The 16,169-nt window shown below is 40.1% G+C and overlaps 1 protein-coding gene across 1 annotated transcript; it reads right to left on the bottom strand.

Moving 5' to 3' along the window:
* Nucleotides 1-291: 291 nt before the first annotated feature.
* trmt11 (tRNA methyltransferase 11 homolog) lies at nt 292-14,232 on the bottom strand. The gene is made up of 13 exons (XM_080426546.1): nt 14,114-14,232; nt 13,359-13,424; nt 13,049-13,122; nt 11,296-11,377; nt 10,242-10,334; nt 9,956-10,090; nt 9,361-9,517; nt 8,338-8,418; nt 7,745-7,909; nt 6,964-7,036; nt 6,650-6,784; nt 3,143-3,263; nt 292-1,020 (listed from the first exon to the last, which is right to left on the bottom strand). The coding sequence occupies exons 1-13, from the start codon at nt 14,189-14,191 to the stop codon at nt 883-885; spliced, it is 1,398 nt and encodes a 465-aa protein (XP_080282672.1). The 5' UTR covers nt 14,192-14,232; the 3' UTR covers nt 292-882.
* Between the last annotated feature and the right edge of the window lie 1,937 nt (nt 14,233-16,169).

A 16,169-nucleotide genomic window follows, 5' to 3' on the forward strand; every position in this document is an offset into this window, starting at 1 on the left:
GCAGGAGATGAATAATGACCCCGGCTGCATGTAAACTGTGGTTGGAAAACAACAAAAGCTGCTGACTAACTGGAGTGGTGTGTGGCGAGGTGGGGACGCCCTGTTATTTGGGCTCTGCCTGCCCGGGGAGGCCTCTCTCGCCTAAACACGTTCCCTAAAGTGGGGCTGTGGTTGTATATGTATTCAGACACCATCTGTAGTTAAAGTATACGGTACATACGATGCGACAGAATAGCATCCTCCTCAGGGGGTTTACTTGCACATTTTAAATCAATCAAAACCCAAGTCATCAAAGGTCAACCAGGCACCAAGAGGTTTTAATGCCAAGCATCAGCGGGTTTAAGAAGAAGGAGGGATATAAAGCAGTGAGGTTTCAGTGAGGTTCTGTAAAAGGTTTAAGCTGCCCTGGGTGTTACAGGCAAGAGGGTTGGTTAGTTAGTTAGTTTTGAATAATCAAGAGTTTGTATGTAAATGAGATTTCAACAAACATCAGCACAATATCAAGTGCCTTTATATTGTATAAATATATAAAATATAAAGTGCCCATATATTGTGGGTGTATTCACACCATCAACCCATCGTCAATAGGCATTGTTGTCAGATATCATACCACTGCTGCCAGCAGCTCTTAACAGTCTTATCTTGATCAGAACGTAACTAAATTATTAACCATAAGAGATCAGCACCTACTGTACTGTAGCTCTTGTTTAAGTCCATCATCCCATCAGATATCACTGAAAAGTATTTATTTGTGAACAAATGGCTTAAAATGCCAGGATATATAAGACAAATAAAATATCAAACATCAAAGACATGTTTATAGTCCTCTGTTTAGTCAGCCTTTGCCTCAAAGTCTATTTGAAAGTGCGGGCTTCAATGCAGTCACTCTCCATTGACATGCATTTTGTCCTCCTTAGCATTCTTCTTGTTGAGTCCGCAAAAGTACTTCTCTCTGAAGGCATTGTGTCCCTGATAAGGGTTGAAGCCGGGGTCTGACAGGTGGACCCGAGTATCTGACTCCTGTATAGACAGAAAGGTTAACATAATTTTAGATGGCTGTCATGATTACACAAAAACACCAAACCACGTATGCTGCCTATCCTTCCTCAGCCCCAGGCCGTAGATGGCAAAGACTACACCACCAACTTACTATGGAGAACTTGGTTACAAAATTAAGCTTTTGACATATGTGAAAAGATTTTTGCTAAACAAAACTGTAAAAACGGATTTTCCGGTTAAAGGACAACTTTGTTTTTTTACAACCAAGGTTTATATTTTAGCTTGTAATTAAAGTAAATAAAAGATGAGTGTTATTTTTTTTACTGCTTTTCTATAGTTTTAGCAATTTTCGTGATATTTTTTACAGTGGGCGGGGGCATTCTGTCCGGTGGCTAAATATGCCTTTTTTTACACAATAAAAAAGGTCCTGTGGTCTTTGATGGCCAGATGTGAGTTATTGGGGTCTAGAAGAGCTACTGTAAATAATAAGAAAACGCGGGGTTATGGTGTAAAAGAAAAAGACATTTAGCCACCTGCCCGAATGCCCCCGCCCACTGTAAAAAAAGATCGCGAAAATTGCTAAAACTATAGAAAGCAGTAAATTAAAAATTTCATCTTTTATTTACTTTCATTATATTCTAAAACATAAACCTTGGTTGTAAAAAAACTAAGTTGTCCTTTAAGATCGAAAACCTGTGAAAACTGTGAAGCCGGATTGTAGAGGAGACCGGTCAAAATTAGAGACACAGCAATTTCAGCTTTTACACACTGGTGTCTGAGACTGGGGAGGAAATATTTATTTGCTTTCATTATGGCTTCTGGAGCCACAATTCTTGCAAAGCATTTTAGAGGGGGAACAAAAATGAGGTGATGGGCCAAGAGGCCACGATGGAACCACACTTCATTTAACCCACATGCACAACGTGTGCATGAATGCATGCAAGTACGCTACGCACTCGCATACTGATTGACACGCAAACACACACACACCAAACTGTGTGAACCATGGAGAATGCTCATGAGTGATGAAAGGCATGACGTCTTCATATTTTAAGCCAATATTAAATGTAGTATGGGGCATAGGGGGTCTGAGATAAATGCCAGTCAGATTACATCAAACAGCTGCAAGTGCGTGTATACATCTGTGCGTGCGTGCGTGCGTGTGTACGTGTATGAGTGTATTTGACACAGGCTGCTTTATGGGAACAATTTGGGGTTTTGAACTAGAGTTGTTGTCAGAAGCAGAGATGGATTGTTTTCCATACAATGTGCGATTTAACTGTTCAGGGTCGCAGAATAAAAGAAACGAGCCAATCGCAGACAGATGCTGAGGTTTGCGCCAGGCGGAGAGAAAGACACTATCGCTTTGGATATGTAGCATCACTGTGATGCTATATGTGTATTTTACATAAATGTACACAGCATACAATTATATAATATACACAACGAACGAGGCGACAAACCACACGAAAAGCATGCATAGACGAGTATACTGTATGTGCACATCTAGCATTTATATTATGTTCATATTGCTTGGCTCTGCGTGGTCCCACATCCAGACTGAGTAAACACAATTCTACAGCACTTATGGACAGTTGCTTTGCAGACATTTATCATAACTATGCTACCACAATACACTTTAAAACATGTGTGGTGTGGAAAGTTGCAGTACAATTCCAAAGAGAAGCCTTCTAAAATTGGATTATATGGTCAGGTTTCGATTCACACACACATGACAAACATACATAAAAGAAACTGTGAGACAGTTGGTTGTTTGTCTTCACACGTCAACCACACAACCGCAGGAAAAGATTTTTGTGCTATTCTGTGCGTAGTGAAGAGAAAATACTTAAGTTGTGGCACTATGTTTAAGAGCCGCAACCGGAAAAAAGCAGATTAGAAAAAGAACATAGTATAAACAACAGAAGTGTGCTAAGTATTCATTAATTGACCACATTCACACAGCGGCCATTTTGCTCTTAAGAGCAAAATGGCCGATGTGTGAATATGGACAACAGCACACAAACATTGTGCTATGGACCACGTGTCCTTAATACAGTTTTGACTAATTGAAACGAGGACACTTCCACACAGGCAAATACATACTGGCTTTCACACGCATGCATTGCATGCACACACGCACCTCAGGTATCTTGATTTTCTCCATGGTGATGAGGCGTCGGGAGGTGTGACTGGAGAGAGTCTGTTCACAGTTACTGATCAGCCTGAGACAGGGATGGAGGGGGACCGTCTCCTCACAGTACCTAGACCAGGAACGCACAGTTAACCACATTAACCCTGGTGTGTACCTATTTTGGGAATGTCATTATAGGCAAACATAAAAAATTAAAAAAATCACAATGTTTCAAAAATAGCGGAAATAGCAGATCTACAAGCTCACAACACGTGGCATCACAATGTGCTGTGAGCTTGTAGACCATCTATTTTTGCTGTTAGTCATACGATGGATTAGCCTTTATAGGGCTTAACTGGCTAAACGTGTTATATGTCAGTTTAACAGTTGAAAATCTGTTCTTTTCGGGAGTGTACGACAAAGTATAACGTTAGACATTATTCAGTCGGAGCAAGTAAATGACATCAAGACACACACACACCCACACAAACGGTCTGATTCTCTCTCTATTCATCATTCTTTATCCCCAATAGAGCAGCTTGACAGAACAGAATGAGGTGTACGTGTAAAGCTTCAGAATGTTCGACTGTAGTTCTTCAGTGTTTCTTTTATTAAATAAAAATGACTCAGACATTCAGGTCATATGTGTTCCTCTCTCTTCGTCTCTCTTCTGCTTGCTACCGATCACGTCAATGTACCAGGGAGGCGTGAAGCCTGCTGTAAAAGCAAAGGTAGCTGAGCTTACGCAAAGATGGCGGAAAAACTGAGTCTAGAATGACAGGTTGACTGCTGGCTCTGTCATCGCCAGCCAAGCTCTGCAGCTAAAAGCTGTCCAGGCCCGGCTAAGGCCTATTAACAGTGGATGATGTATGTGTTTGCATATTTGTGTCAGTAGCACTTTCTCCTAAACCACCATTACAGTAGCAACAGGCCAGATTTTCACCTCACTGTTTGTCTCCCAGTTGCCATGGTCACTTTGTAATTATAGGCCTCTGAAGCAAAGGGACGTTTGGTGGGCACTGTGACTAGCAGTGATGCAGCCAGGTGATAATTCTTTCCTGCCGATCAGGAGTCATTAGTATAGAGCTGGACTTGCCAAGCTGCCACGTGATTGGCCTTCACATCTCCAAGCAGAGGTGGGGCTTGTTTTTCGCCTTCAACACATGCATCCGTTTCCATGAGAACCTTTGACTTTGAGAATAAAGTATGAAGTACGTATCACAAAGCTGCCGAAGATTCATTTTTTAACAGCAACCAAAATGTTGTTCTTCTTTATCTCAAAGGGGTTACAACTCTTTATTTAGACTACTATATCTCCATTATGTTTGTTGCTAACGATAGTCTGTATACAGGTACTGGAGTCACTTACAGCTGCAGTGTTAAAATAGGGACAAATGTCATATGACAACATGTAAATCGAATAGATTACAACCTGTCAATACGGAACAAAACCTTTTCAACCCAACAAATCATCTATTCTAAACTTCCCACCACAAGCATCTGATCAAAAAGTCAACAGTGCCCCCTAGTGGAGTAGAGTAAAAAGAGGCTGGTAACATGGTCCGGAACATTTCTGGAGCAGAGGTGCACCTATGGTGAAACAATAGTCTTAACACACAACCCTGGTTGGCTTAACCCATTAAACCAGGAAAGCATCTGTGTAATTTTTTATTTTAACCACTTAAACCATTATTTCATACTGGAACTAAATATTTTGAGATGGGGGTCCGCGGCCAAATGCATATCATTTTGGGGGTCCTCGACATGTTTTATTATATTATACACACAGCTCAAGGCACAATGTTTCTGAACATAGACTCTACCTAAAGGAAGTGGTGGATCATAATGCTTAGAAATAAAACCATTGTCATCATTGTTTTAATATAAATATGTTTTTCACTTCCATTTAGAGGCATTTAAAATGCCTCTATTTCATTAATGGCCCCCTTACACCATCACTGACACAAAATATCGTCTTTACTTCTGACAGTACAAATATGCAATTTAATTGTTTTTGCTTCATGAGGTCACTTTGTGACTATGATGACCGAGATTCTATAATCTGTCTTTCTGTTCATACTTACATTTATTAGGTTTAGATGATATTGAGAAGGATATACTAGTTCAGGAGGGGTCTAACCTGGTCAGATGTGGTCTGGTGTTGACAGGACTTTGTGTCACCTGTCATCACTCACTCACACACAGCCACCATCCTTACCATCACAGACAGACACACACAAACATATGCGGGGGTAAGAGAAATCTGATATCTCCCTTTTCTCCAGTGTAGAGCCCTCGATTAGGCCCAGGAGACAGGCTACATCGGGGCTTACAGACACACGTGCACATAGATGCGCGCACACACACACACACACACACACACAGGTCAGCCTGTCTGAGCCATAGAGACGGATCGTTTAAGTCTAAATATCTGACTTAATGCTGATATCTGATAGATATCTGATAGATACTCTGTCAAGCGCTGGCACTGTAAACCCAAAGAATATATGAGTACCCGAGACAAAATGTGCAAAGATAATGACAGAAGGGAAGCATACTCTTACACAAGACCAACAACACACATGCAGTCTTTCACATCCACAACCAAGCCAAGCACGTACGTACACGTACACGTACACGTAGCAGAGTAACCCTAATCCCCAATTCTCTTTTGGATGGGCAGTAAATGTTTTCTCTCCCATGCAGGGAACCCACGTTAGAATGCAGGTGTTACATTGAGGGCTTGTCCAGAATCAGGTTCCCTGGTGAGCAGGGTGGGGGTGGTAGGGAGGGGTCAAAGGTCAAATGTAGCCCGAGTATACCTCCCTGTAGCCCAGAAGCCTAATATCTCCCTTGGCCAGGGGGGAGGGGGATTCACCTTTGGCTGAAAAATAGATGTCTCTCATGCGGGAGACCCGAGTTCAAATCCAGGTGGTTACACACGGACACACACAAACGTATCATGATTACATCATCCCCCTTTGCAGTCCTGTAATCAGTGGCCAGGAGGAGTCCCAGCCCTGTGGGGTTTCCTTGAACAAACACATCTACAGCCATGATAACTGTCTGTAGTGGCTTATACACCTGCACTACAGTCAGCACTGTAGACTCATTCAACAATGTAGAACTAGTTCATATAATTGTGACTTTTATAGCCTATAGTTGTGGTTTACCATGACCCAGGTGTGCGGGTGGGTACACCTCAACACAGCTGTATACTTGTGTAAACAACATCAATCCCACAGGTGGTTCTCCTCAGGACGTCGTATATTTTATAGGAAGGTGAACGGAATAGTCCAAAAGGGAATGGTTAAGGTAGAAAAGCCCCAGTGGAAAGTGTTGGAGATGTAAACTGCTTTGTATGCATTTCTGCAGTTCAGAAACAATAGACAGATAGACCGCTATAAGGTTTTCAATGTGCCAAGTCCTGTCTGTCCATATATTTTGTACTCCTGCCTTTCGTGTGGTTTCATGTTGGGTTATATGAAATATCAAATTCCACGTCTATATACTCACTCTGGCCTGTAGATGGGCAGCCAATAAACCAGCCTTCCACCCATGACCAGGTGGTGGGCAGAGAAGTTTAGCAGATCTGAAAAGATATCGCTCAGATGGTACGCCATAGAGACGGGAACATGGCTGTCTCCAAAGCTGGGTTGGGGGGAAAAGTAGAACAAGTTCAACTGCGTTGCAAACGGTCCATTATTTACTAGTTTTAGTTTAATCATTTGTTCCGTTTAACAGGACAATTAATTTAATTATGTCAGAGAACCATGACAACTCTGGGTATATAATGTGCAATTAGAAATAGTAATATCAGGTTAACTTACTATTCATCTGATGGTCTAGTTACATCCTTGTTGGATCCTGTTCTCCTTGTGGACTCACGGATACCATATGGAGCTACAAGACAATAGACGATACATTCACATCCCAATTGAGGAGAAAAGGAATATGAACTGCATTGTTCTCCTTGGTAAAGAGCTTCTAGGTAATCTAACTCAGTGGTTCTCTTCTTTTTCATGTTAAGACCCCCTAATTTATGTATTTGGCCACGGAGCCCCATCTGAATTTTTGTGCCAGGGTATGCTAGTAAGCCCCCAAGAGGAATTGTTTAGAAAAGCTTGAAGCATTAATGCAGAATAGAAGCAAATTGGAGGATTTCTCTTGTTAGCCAAAACAGCAATGTGCTTTATTATATATTACTTCTACCAACTGTGGAACTGCCAAAAAATAGAACCAACCGTTGGGAGAAGCCTGTTATTATAGATAGAAGTGCCTAACCCCAGTGGAAGTAAAAAAAAAAAAAAAACTGCAACAAATTGCTTTGTTTTTGCTCTACTGCAGAGATTTTATATCACAATAAACATTTACATTATTTAACAGCATAAAGTGGAACTATAAAAAGCTATCAACATATTTGATCTCACTCTGTATTTAACACAGTATTAATATGTGCTGTCGAACATAGTGTCAACATTCAAAAAAAGAATCTTGTGTACTCAAAATACTTATCTTCTAAGTCTTAGAAGATAAGAAAATTGCCAACATTATGTAATTTCAGTCACAGTCATGTATATAGGCCCATTTGACAACAAAACAGGGACCTACGGTCAGTGATAATGGCATCAAACAGCATGCCCTCCCTCCAGACAGGTTTGGATGCATCACACACCATGACGTCTATGTAGGACTTCTCTGTTCCATACTGACGCAGGTTGGCTCTGATGTTCTCATCAGGACCTCGCCACTTGTGGTTTTTCCGACTGGATCTCCCTGGAATAATGTGAAGAGAAGTTAGAAATTCTGAACTTTAGAATCAACACATCAGATCTGATACTACTGGCTGATAAAGAAGAATATGTGGAAATGTTCACACAGCATTAAAGCCTCACTATGTATTTTTTATGAATAAAAGATTTTGTCAAATCTGTATGGTAGAGCATGTTAATACAATCTAACTTTTGGGCTGGTTGTATTTTGTCTCCCTGCTCGTCTATTGAGACATTTAGATCGTGTCAAAGGTCATGTTTCACCTAGACACAGGATCTGACACGAAATTTGACCTGATGGTCAAGATTCAGTGTCGGGCTGAAACCTTGGCCAAATATGACATCATTCGTCATAGATACATCATAAATGACTAACATAAATAGAACGACCACAGTACGAGATGACTGCAGGAAGAATGAAATAGAACGTACCTTTCCCATGAATTGTGTTGTAGTCAATATCTGTTCCACAGACATAGGCTCCAAAATGAGAGCATGCAACCAACAAGCTGCCTAAAAGACAGAGATCCAATGAGGATCAAACAAATAAAAACAACATATACATATTAATATAATTATAATGTAACACATTTTTCATCATACGTCAGTTTTGTGCATTGATAACAGTTCGAGAAAGAGTGAAGGAGAGAGTGCAAGAGACAAATAAGCTACACAGTAAAACAAGAGTTTTGATTAACTCATTAAATGTACAACACATGTATAACTGTACTCCTAAGGATCTATATGGTTCCATTTGTACACACTCAGAGTTAAATTAACACTGAAAATGACTTTAGAGTGCACACTGAGGGTGAAACGGTTCATAAAATTCACGATTCAGTTTGATTCGATACAGAGGTGTCACTGTTTAGCAAAATAGTAGACATGCCAGAGAAATGTACTTCATTTATAGAACTTGGGAGAGCCTCAGCAGCTAACGTGTATGTATCTATTTAGGAGGAGCGGCTGAGATTGTCACAAAATGACAATTGCTTGTCCACCTTAAGGTCATTCAACCTTAAGGCCAGGTTAGCTCATTAACTTGTTAGCTCTGTGACATCGTCTATTTGCCAATATCGACTTGGTTTTAACCAGATACAAACAGAGCCCATGGATATCACATAGGCGATTTGCAAGCTTTGCAAGAGAGTTATACTGGTGCAGGGGTGCAGGAGTCTCAAACAATAGTAGCCGCATTTATTCACTGACAAATAAATACATAAATAGTGTACACAGTGGACTGCTGCCATGACTGGTGCGTTCACTGGCTTATAAGTTATTTGCCTTGTTGATTGCATCGCAAAAAAATGGCAATCGTTAGTTCGGTTCATAGTGCGTGCCAAATCAACCAAACAGATTAATAAGTATTCAATTCAAAGGAGCTTTATAAGTAAGTATACAGTACTGTTACACCCCATACACCAACTATATGTGTCAGTGACAAGTCTCCCTTACCAGTGCCAACGAATGGGTCAAAGACAAGGTCATGTTCTTTGACCTTGGCATGGTTCGCCATGATGAACGAGAGGCCAGCATCCATACTGGTGTTGCCAATGAAGTGTCTGTTCTTCACACTGTGAGAGCGAATGAGCTCACGCTGCCCATCCGCTATCTAGAAGAACAGAAATGACAGAATTCAGAAGTTTGCACTGGATATGTTGTTCAATTATAACTTGTTTTCGATATTTTTGGGTCTTTTTCTGCCTTTATTCATACTGTATAGTGGAGATGGACAGGAAACAGGGAGAGAGAGAGATGGGGAGAGACATGCAGCAAAGATCATCGGGAAGGGGACTCGAACCCGCGATGCGCTGTCAGGCTACATTAGAGCCTAAGTGCCCAGACCGCTAGGTCAGCGATCCGGGCCAATTATGATAACTTTGATTAGTTTTAAATCATATGGATAACGGGTTGTCCTGTGCAAATTACAAATGGATAAGTGAACATTAATTGTACTTTGTACTGTACTAAGACATTCCTGAAAAATTATCTTGAAGAAAATTGCTTTTAAACTTTTTCCTGAATAAATCTGCAGTCAAACATGCCTCACCCATCGGCCAAAGTAAACATGGAAAGGATCATCAGGGATGTTGTTGGGGTCAGTGCCGTAGTCCTCTAACAAACAGAAGACGTGCTGAGGAGTTTTTAGGCTTACGGAGCCCTCAAACGAAAGGAATTCCAGGGCCTAAAAGAAGACTAAATTAATCATATAGTTTTATACAGACACAAGAGACCAAGGCGCATGCACATTTATTCTTACACTTATATATATACGCCAACAGTATTCGGCTATGGAGGAGATAGGACAACCTTATCCCAACGAGATTTTAACTTACATCGATCTTCGTTATTCTGTCAGTAAACTCCAGAGTCTTGTTGAACGTGTAGACATTGATTTTGTAAGTGGAGTCTTTCTGCGTGAATGGTGCCTATGGTGGAAACAAGACAGAAACAGACAATACAGAGAGAAACTAAATTAATCGCTTTACATACGTAGCTTAATTCTATTAAAGGGAAATTTTGCCACTTTTCAACCTACTGTACTGTATATCCCACTGTTCTAATGTGAGGAGATCAATAATAGTGTGTCAACAATACCCTATATGTATGTCTTCTGTGCATTCCCCCGTGAAACACTGATGTCCAACTATGGATGCTAATGTTAAGGAATTGTATTAATTGATCGTTGTTAACCTTATCAAAACATCATCAATTAATTGATAAACAGTTTATTTAAAATGTTCCTGACAACCTGAATTTCCCTTGGGATTAATAAAGGTATACATTCACCTACATGCATAATATAAAAAAGCTCAATATAGCTTAGTATACAGTATACAGAATCCAAAATGCATACATTCCTAAATAGTTAACGAAAATAGAATAGGAAATGAAATACAATATTATATGGGCTACTTTAACAGAAACAAATCATTAGCACTGGCTTTAACAAAATCCCTCTTTAAATGGGGGGATTATATTATTTGTCAGTTCAGTTGATGGTATAATTTAAAATAAAATTGATACAATTATTATTAGCAATTAACTGATAGTTGGTTAATTACTTCAAATACATCATTTCACCTCATCAAGCATACAGAATGTACACATTTGACATTGTTTTTAGATCCTATTACTGATGTACAGGCAGAGGTTCTGAGCCACTACTGCTACACACAGACCATAATGCTCCTAGTGAGCGCAAGGACTCAGATTTGAATCCAACCCCCCCGCCTTGTCTCGCATGTCTCTCCTTTCTCTCTGCCCTTGGTTTCATGTCTCTCTATACAGACATATCTGAAATAAAGCATAAAATGTCAAAAGTAAAACTTTAAAGATGTATACACTTCATGTCTTTGCAACACAACCACGAAGCCTTGAGAGACAAACCATGTTTTCTGACGGATACTTCAAGAGGGATTCTCGGAGTTCACTGTGTGTTCGTCCATGACCCCATAATTCAAAAGCCGACCTAGTAGGAAGATAATGAAAATAACTGAGACATTATAGCAATGGAAATGTACTGACTGCATTTTCACCAGCCACCGGGAAATGCTGTCCAACAGGAATGTGTGATTATGAGAACAGAAATGTGGACTCATTAACACCGTCACAAATGTGTTTAAAAGAAGATTGCCCAGATCATACCATCATCCACCACTGCAAGAGTTAACACATGCATACATACAACTGTGATGTGCCTAATACAGGGTCCCCACACATTTTTAGCAATGAATTTCCAAAACTTTTCCAAAACTTTTCCAGAATATTTAGCCCAATTTCCAGGCCTATATAACAATCATTCAGTGCAATAATGTGTCTCTTAGGGCGCGCTCCCACCGCACTTTTATTTTACCTCAGGGGCAGAATCTGCCAATGCTTTGTCAATGCAAATGCGTGGATTCCTGGTCTTGCGGATTTTTTTCAAGAATCCACGCATTTGCATTGACAAAGCATTGGCAGATTCTGCCCCAGAGGTAAAATAAAAGTGCGGTGGGAGCGTGCCCTTACTCCTATGTACAATGCCCAAAGATAGGCAGTGTAGCAAAAATAAAGCATAGAATATAGAATGGTACAATTCCATTAAAAATTTCGTGCAAAATTAGGGCAAAGCTCACTGGAATACAAGACTCATTATGGCATCCGTATGACTTATTTTTTTAAATAATATTGACTTGCATTTGCCCCATTTATGAATTTAAAAGTAATGAAGGATGCAAGGATGTTTTAAATTACACTTTTGTTGTAGGTTTTCCTATGTTTTTCCTATTAAGTTTTCAACAAGAGGATACTGTCAGACACGAGGGATGAACATAATTATGTAAAACAAATCAAGAGTGGTAAACTTAAAGTGCCATTTATTTTAGGAACAGTACAGTATCCGGCTAAGATTTGTGGCATAACTTGCAGCCAGCTCTATTCGGGTCCTCTTCTCGTCTTTAAACTTTTCATTTGTAAGCCACAAATTAATAAACAAACATTTCCCTGGCATTGTGGATCATACTACTAGTTCAACAGATATATTTTAACTGCGTTCGTTTACGCTTCACCGACTATTCACATGTTGCTCGCAGTTGTTTGTTGGGACAGCAAACACACAACCTGCACAAGTTGCCAGGTTGGTGTCACGTGACAAACGAACAGCTCTACAAGCTAACTACTCATCACGCTGCAGCACGTTGTGAGCTTGTAGCTCTGTTATTTTTATCACGTGACCAACCTGGCACCCTATGCAGTGCAACCTAACAATTGAGACATACATTAGGCTGCCATCACAAAGCCCGTTCGGCGAAAAACTACTTATGTTACATATTTTGTGTAATGTTATACATGTTTATGAAAATGTTTTGTGTTAACAAAATCAATAGCCAAAAACGATGCATAGCCAAATATTTTTCCAGGACCCTTGATAAATTCCAGGACCCTTGATAAATTCCAGGACCTTTGATCAATTCCAAACCTTTTCCAGTACTGGATTTTTTTATTTTTAATTTCAAAATATTTCCAGGGATTTCATGACCGTGGGGACCCTGCTAATACACCCAGTTACAACGCGTTAAGGGTACTGTATGAGGTATTGTTGAAAGTATCATTCACCACAGGTAATCGGTTGGGATTCAGGAATTACAATTTAAACACTCACTTTGCACAGACGGATTTGGCCATGACACTGTGGACATCCTGTTCAGATACGCCATCCAGACACCAGAACGGAGACTGTGGAGGGAGGGAGGAATCAAAGTCTATAGGACATAATGCTGTTGCATCCAAACTCCTTTCAATCCAATCACATAATTGAATGAGTCATAATTTAGCACTTTGATTGTGTACAGTCAGCTGCCATATAGTCTTTAATTTGAACATTTGATATATTATGACAGCTGTCAGCAATAACTGCGGACCAACAGCCAACCAATGCAGGAGATAGGACGACTTTATACCACATGACTTACCTTCTCTTTGAAGTTCTCTCTAGGATTAAACAGTTTTCCTCTGAGAGAAAGGAGAGCTCTGATTTCCTGGAAGACGGAATTCACAGATCAGTTATGGCTCTCTGTGCTACTACTCACAAATGACAATAGGGGTGCAACAGTTAATCGGACTAATAATTTTATCTATTATACAAAATAATCAAAAATGTATTTCAATAAACAAATAATCGAGTTTGTGTTAGTGTGTGTGTGGGCGTGTGTGTGTGTGTGTGTGTGTGTGTGTGTGTGGGGGGGGGGGGGGGGGGGGGGGGGGGGGTGCATTTTGGGTTTCTTCTTTCAAAATATTTGAAAAATAACAAAGATATTCTGCTATTTTTTGTGTGACACTGTTGTATGATGAAGTATAAAATATGGCTAATCAGATTAATCGGTTTAGTCAAAAATAAAAATAAATGTGTTTGATTTAAAAAACAATACAGCAAATTATCAACTAAATAACCTTCTCGATTTTTCGAAAGAATAATCGAAACAACAACCACTAGTAGGGAACAATCGATAGTTGCAGCCCTGCATGACAAAATCATATTCTAGATAGAATTTAAATATCTAGTATCATGTCAAATAATAATGCTAACCACGAAGGCTAGGCTAACCTAGCCGACTGACACATGCTGAGAGTCATCCACCCATTTCTGATGGTTTATTCAGATAAATAACACATCACATCAGTGCAAAGAAACCATAAACATGAATATAAGTGATTTATGAGCAGTTACCGGTAACCTGAAGTCTAGATTATCCTGAGCCAGATGTAGTAAATAATGTAAGCATGACCGACCACCGGGAGCTGCCATGTTTGATGCTCTCACTCAAAATATGTCCGACTTGAAACGAGATAGATTTTTGCCGTTACATGTAAAAACAAAAAAAAGGAAATAGGAAAGACCAAAAAAGACCATTAGGCCAACAATACAGCTGAGATTACACCACATATCAACATCACAGAAAAAATAAATAATAATAATATGTGTGTAGTTACTCCACACCATTGAAAACACTAACGTTTAAAACTATGTTTTACTAGACTATGTATTTTAATCCGTTTCTTAGGTCATGATCAGCAGAATTCAATAACACATAAACGTCAGTTTAGGTTCATTGAATTTGACTCAACTTTGCCTTTGTTTTGATCTAATGCAACATTCGTCTGCTACGTCTTTATAGGTTATTGCCAGTGGTGTAAAGTAACTAAGTACATTTACTCAAGTACTGTACAATTTTGAGGTACTTCACTGGAGTATTTCAATAATTGTCTATATACTTTTACTTCTACTCCACTTCTCAGGGGCAAATATTATACTTTTATTCCACTAATTATTTGAAAACTTTAGTTACTTTGTAGTAGCCTACTTTGCAGATATAAATATATATATTAGTAGGCCTACATTATAAAACATACATTAACCACTTTAGCCATAGTTTATACCGAGGCTATTTGAAAATAGCCGATCTACAAGCTCACAATGCGTCAGTACTTTATAAGTACATTTACCAATACTTTTGTACTTTTACTCAAGTATATTTTAAATTCCGTACTTTTACTTAACAGAGTACTTCTACGATACTTTTACTTAAGTAAAACATTTGAGTACCTACTTTTTCCACCACTGGTTTGTTTATTTAAATAATAAATTGATTCATGTAGAACACGCATTTGTTTTGATGCTATCGTCTGTTCAGTCCGCTCAGTCCGCTCTTTGCAGCCATTGAATGATGTTTTTTTTCCCCACAAAAAAAAGGCGAAAAATGTTTTGCTCATGTTAAATTTGCATGTCATTGTTCAAATAGCATAGGCTACAGATAATTAGTTTATTTCCAACTCATTAGACCAGGCTAGTTGCCACAAAGCGTGCTTCAGAATCCCACCGCATTCTATCCGGAGGCCACGCCCATTGTACGCAAACACGCCCCCAAGGCCGTCTTTGAGTGACAGCGCGGCGCCTCTGGTGACGTGGCGTGACGTGTCACGTTTTTTTGCATGGTGTGACGTCACACCAGGCAAAAAACGTGACGTCTCGTTGATGGAGCTCACTGTTACCATGGTATCCACTTGGTTTTTGTTGATTGAGTTGGTCTTTAAAAGGTAGGTGACTGACCACCAGAACTCATTGTGAAGTCAGCTGTACGTTAGAGTGGTCTTATATTATCCTTAACTACAAGTGAGAGAAAAGTGAACAGAATGATCAAATCAAAGTTGGAGAACAGCACAGATCATTCATCTCCTGGATCCAGTGAAGAAGGGGGAACAGGAGAAACAGCAGGCTTCCTGTTTCATAACAGCACAGATCCAGCAACGCTTCTGCGTTTCTCCACAATGGAGGGCATCAGTACAGACACCACTGCCCATGGGTCCAGTGAGGAGGAGGGCAGAACGACAACAGCAGGAGAAACAGCCCCCCGGTCCCTGAGGGTGAAGAAACGTGTCTCAGTCCCCCGGTTCCTGAAGGTGAAGGAGGGTGGTTTCTACAAAGTGAACAGCAGCAGCAAGGAGGGGAGAACAGGAGAAACATCTCCCCGCCGGTTCCTGAGAGCGGTGAAGCGTTTCTTCAAAGCTGAGAACAACAGCAGCAGCAGCAGCAGCAGCACAGACACTGCTGCTTCTTCTGGATCCAGCAAGGAGAAGGGAACAGGAGGAGAAACAGCCCCTCAGTTCCTGAAGAAGCGTTTCTTTGGAAAATTAAAGAGTGAAACTGCAGGGACCTTCACTTCAGAAGATGATTCAAACATCATCAGCACTCCACCCCCATCACCACCTCAGGCCCAGCTTGAACC

Source organism: Gymnoscopelus braueri (genome assembly GCF_963280865.1).
Source record: "Gymnoscopelus braueri genome assembly, chromosome: 4".
NCBI classification, from domain to species: Eukaryota; Metazoa; Chordata; class Actinopteri; order Myctophiformes; family Myctophidae; genus Gymnoscopelus; species Gymnoscopelus braueri.

Coding starts and splice junctions, on each gene's coding strand:
- trmt11 (XM_080426546.1), bottom strand. CDS start 14,191: ATGGCAGCTCCCGGTGGTCGGTCATGCTTACATTATTTACTACATCTG. Junction 10,091..10,241: donor ACAGAATAACGAAGATCGAT/GTAAGTTAAAAT, acceptor GTCTTCTTTTAG/GCCCTGGAATTCCTTTCGTT. Junction 6,785..6,963: donor ACTAGACCATCAGATGAATA/GTAAGTTAACCT, acceptor CCCCCAACCCAG/CTTTGGAGACAGCCATGTTC.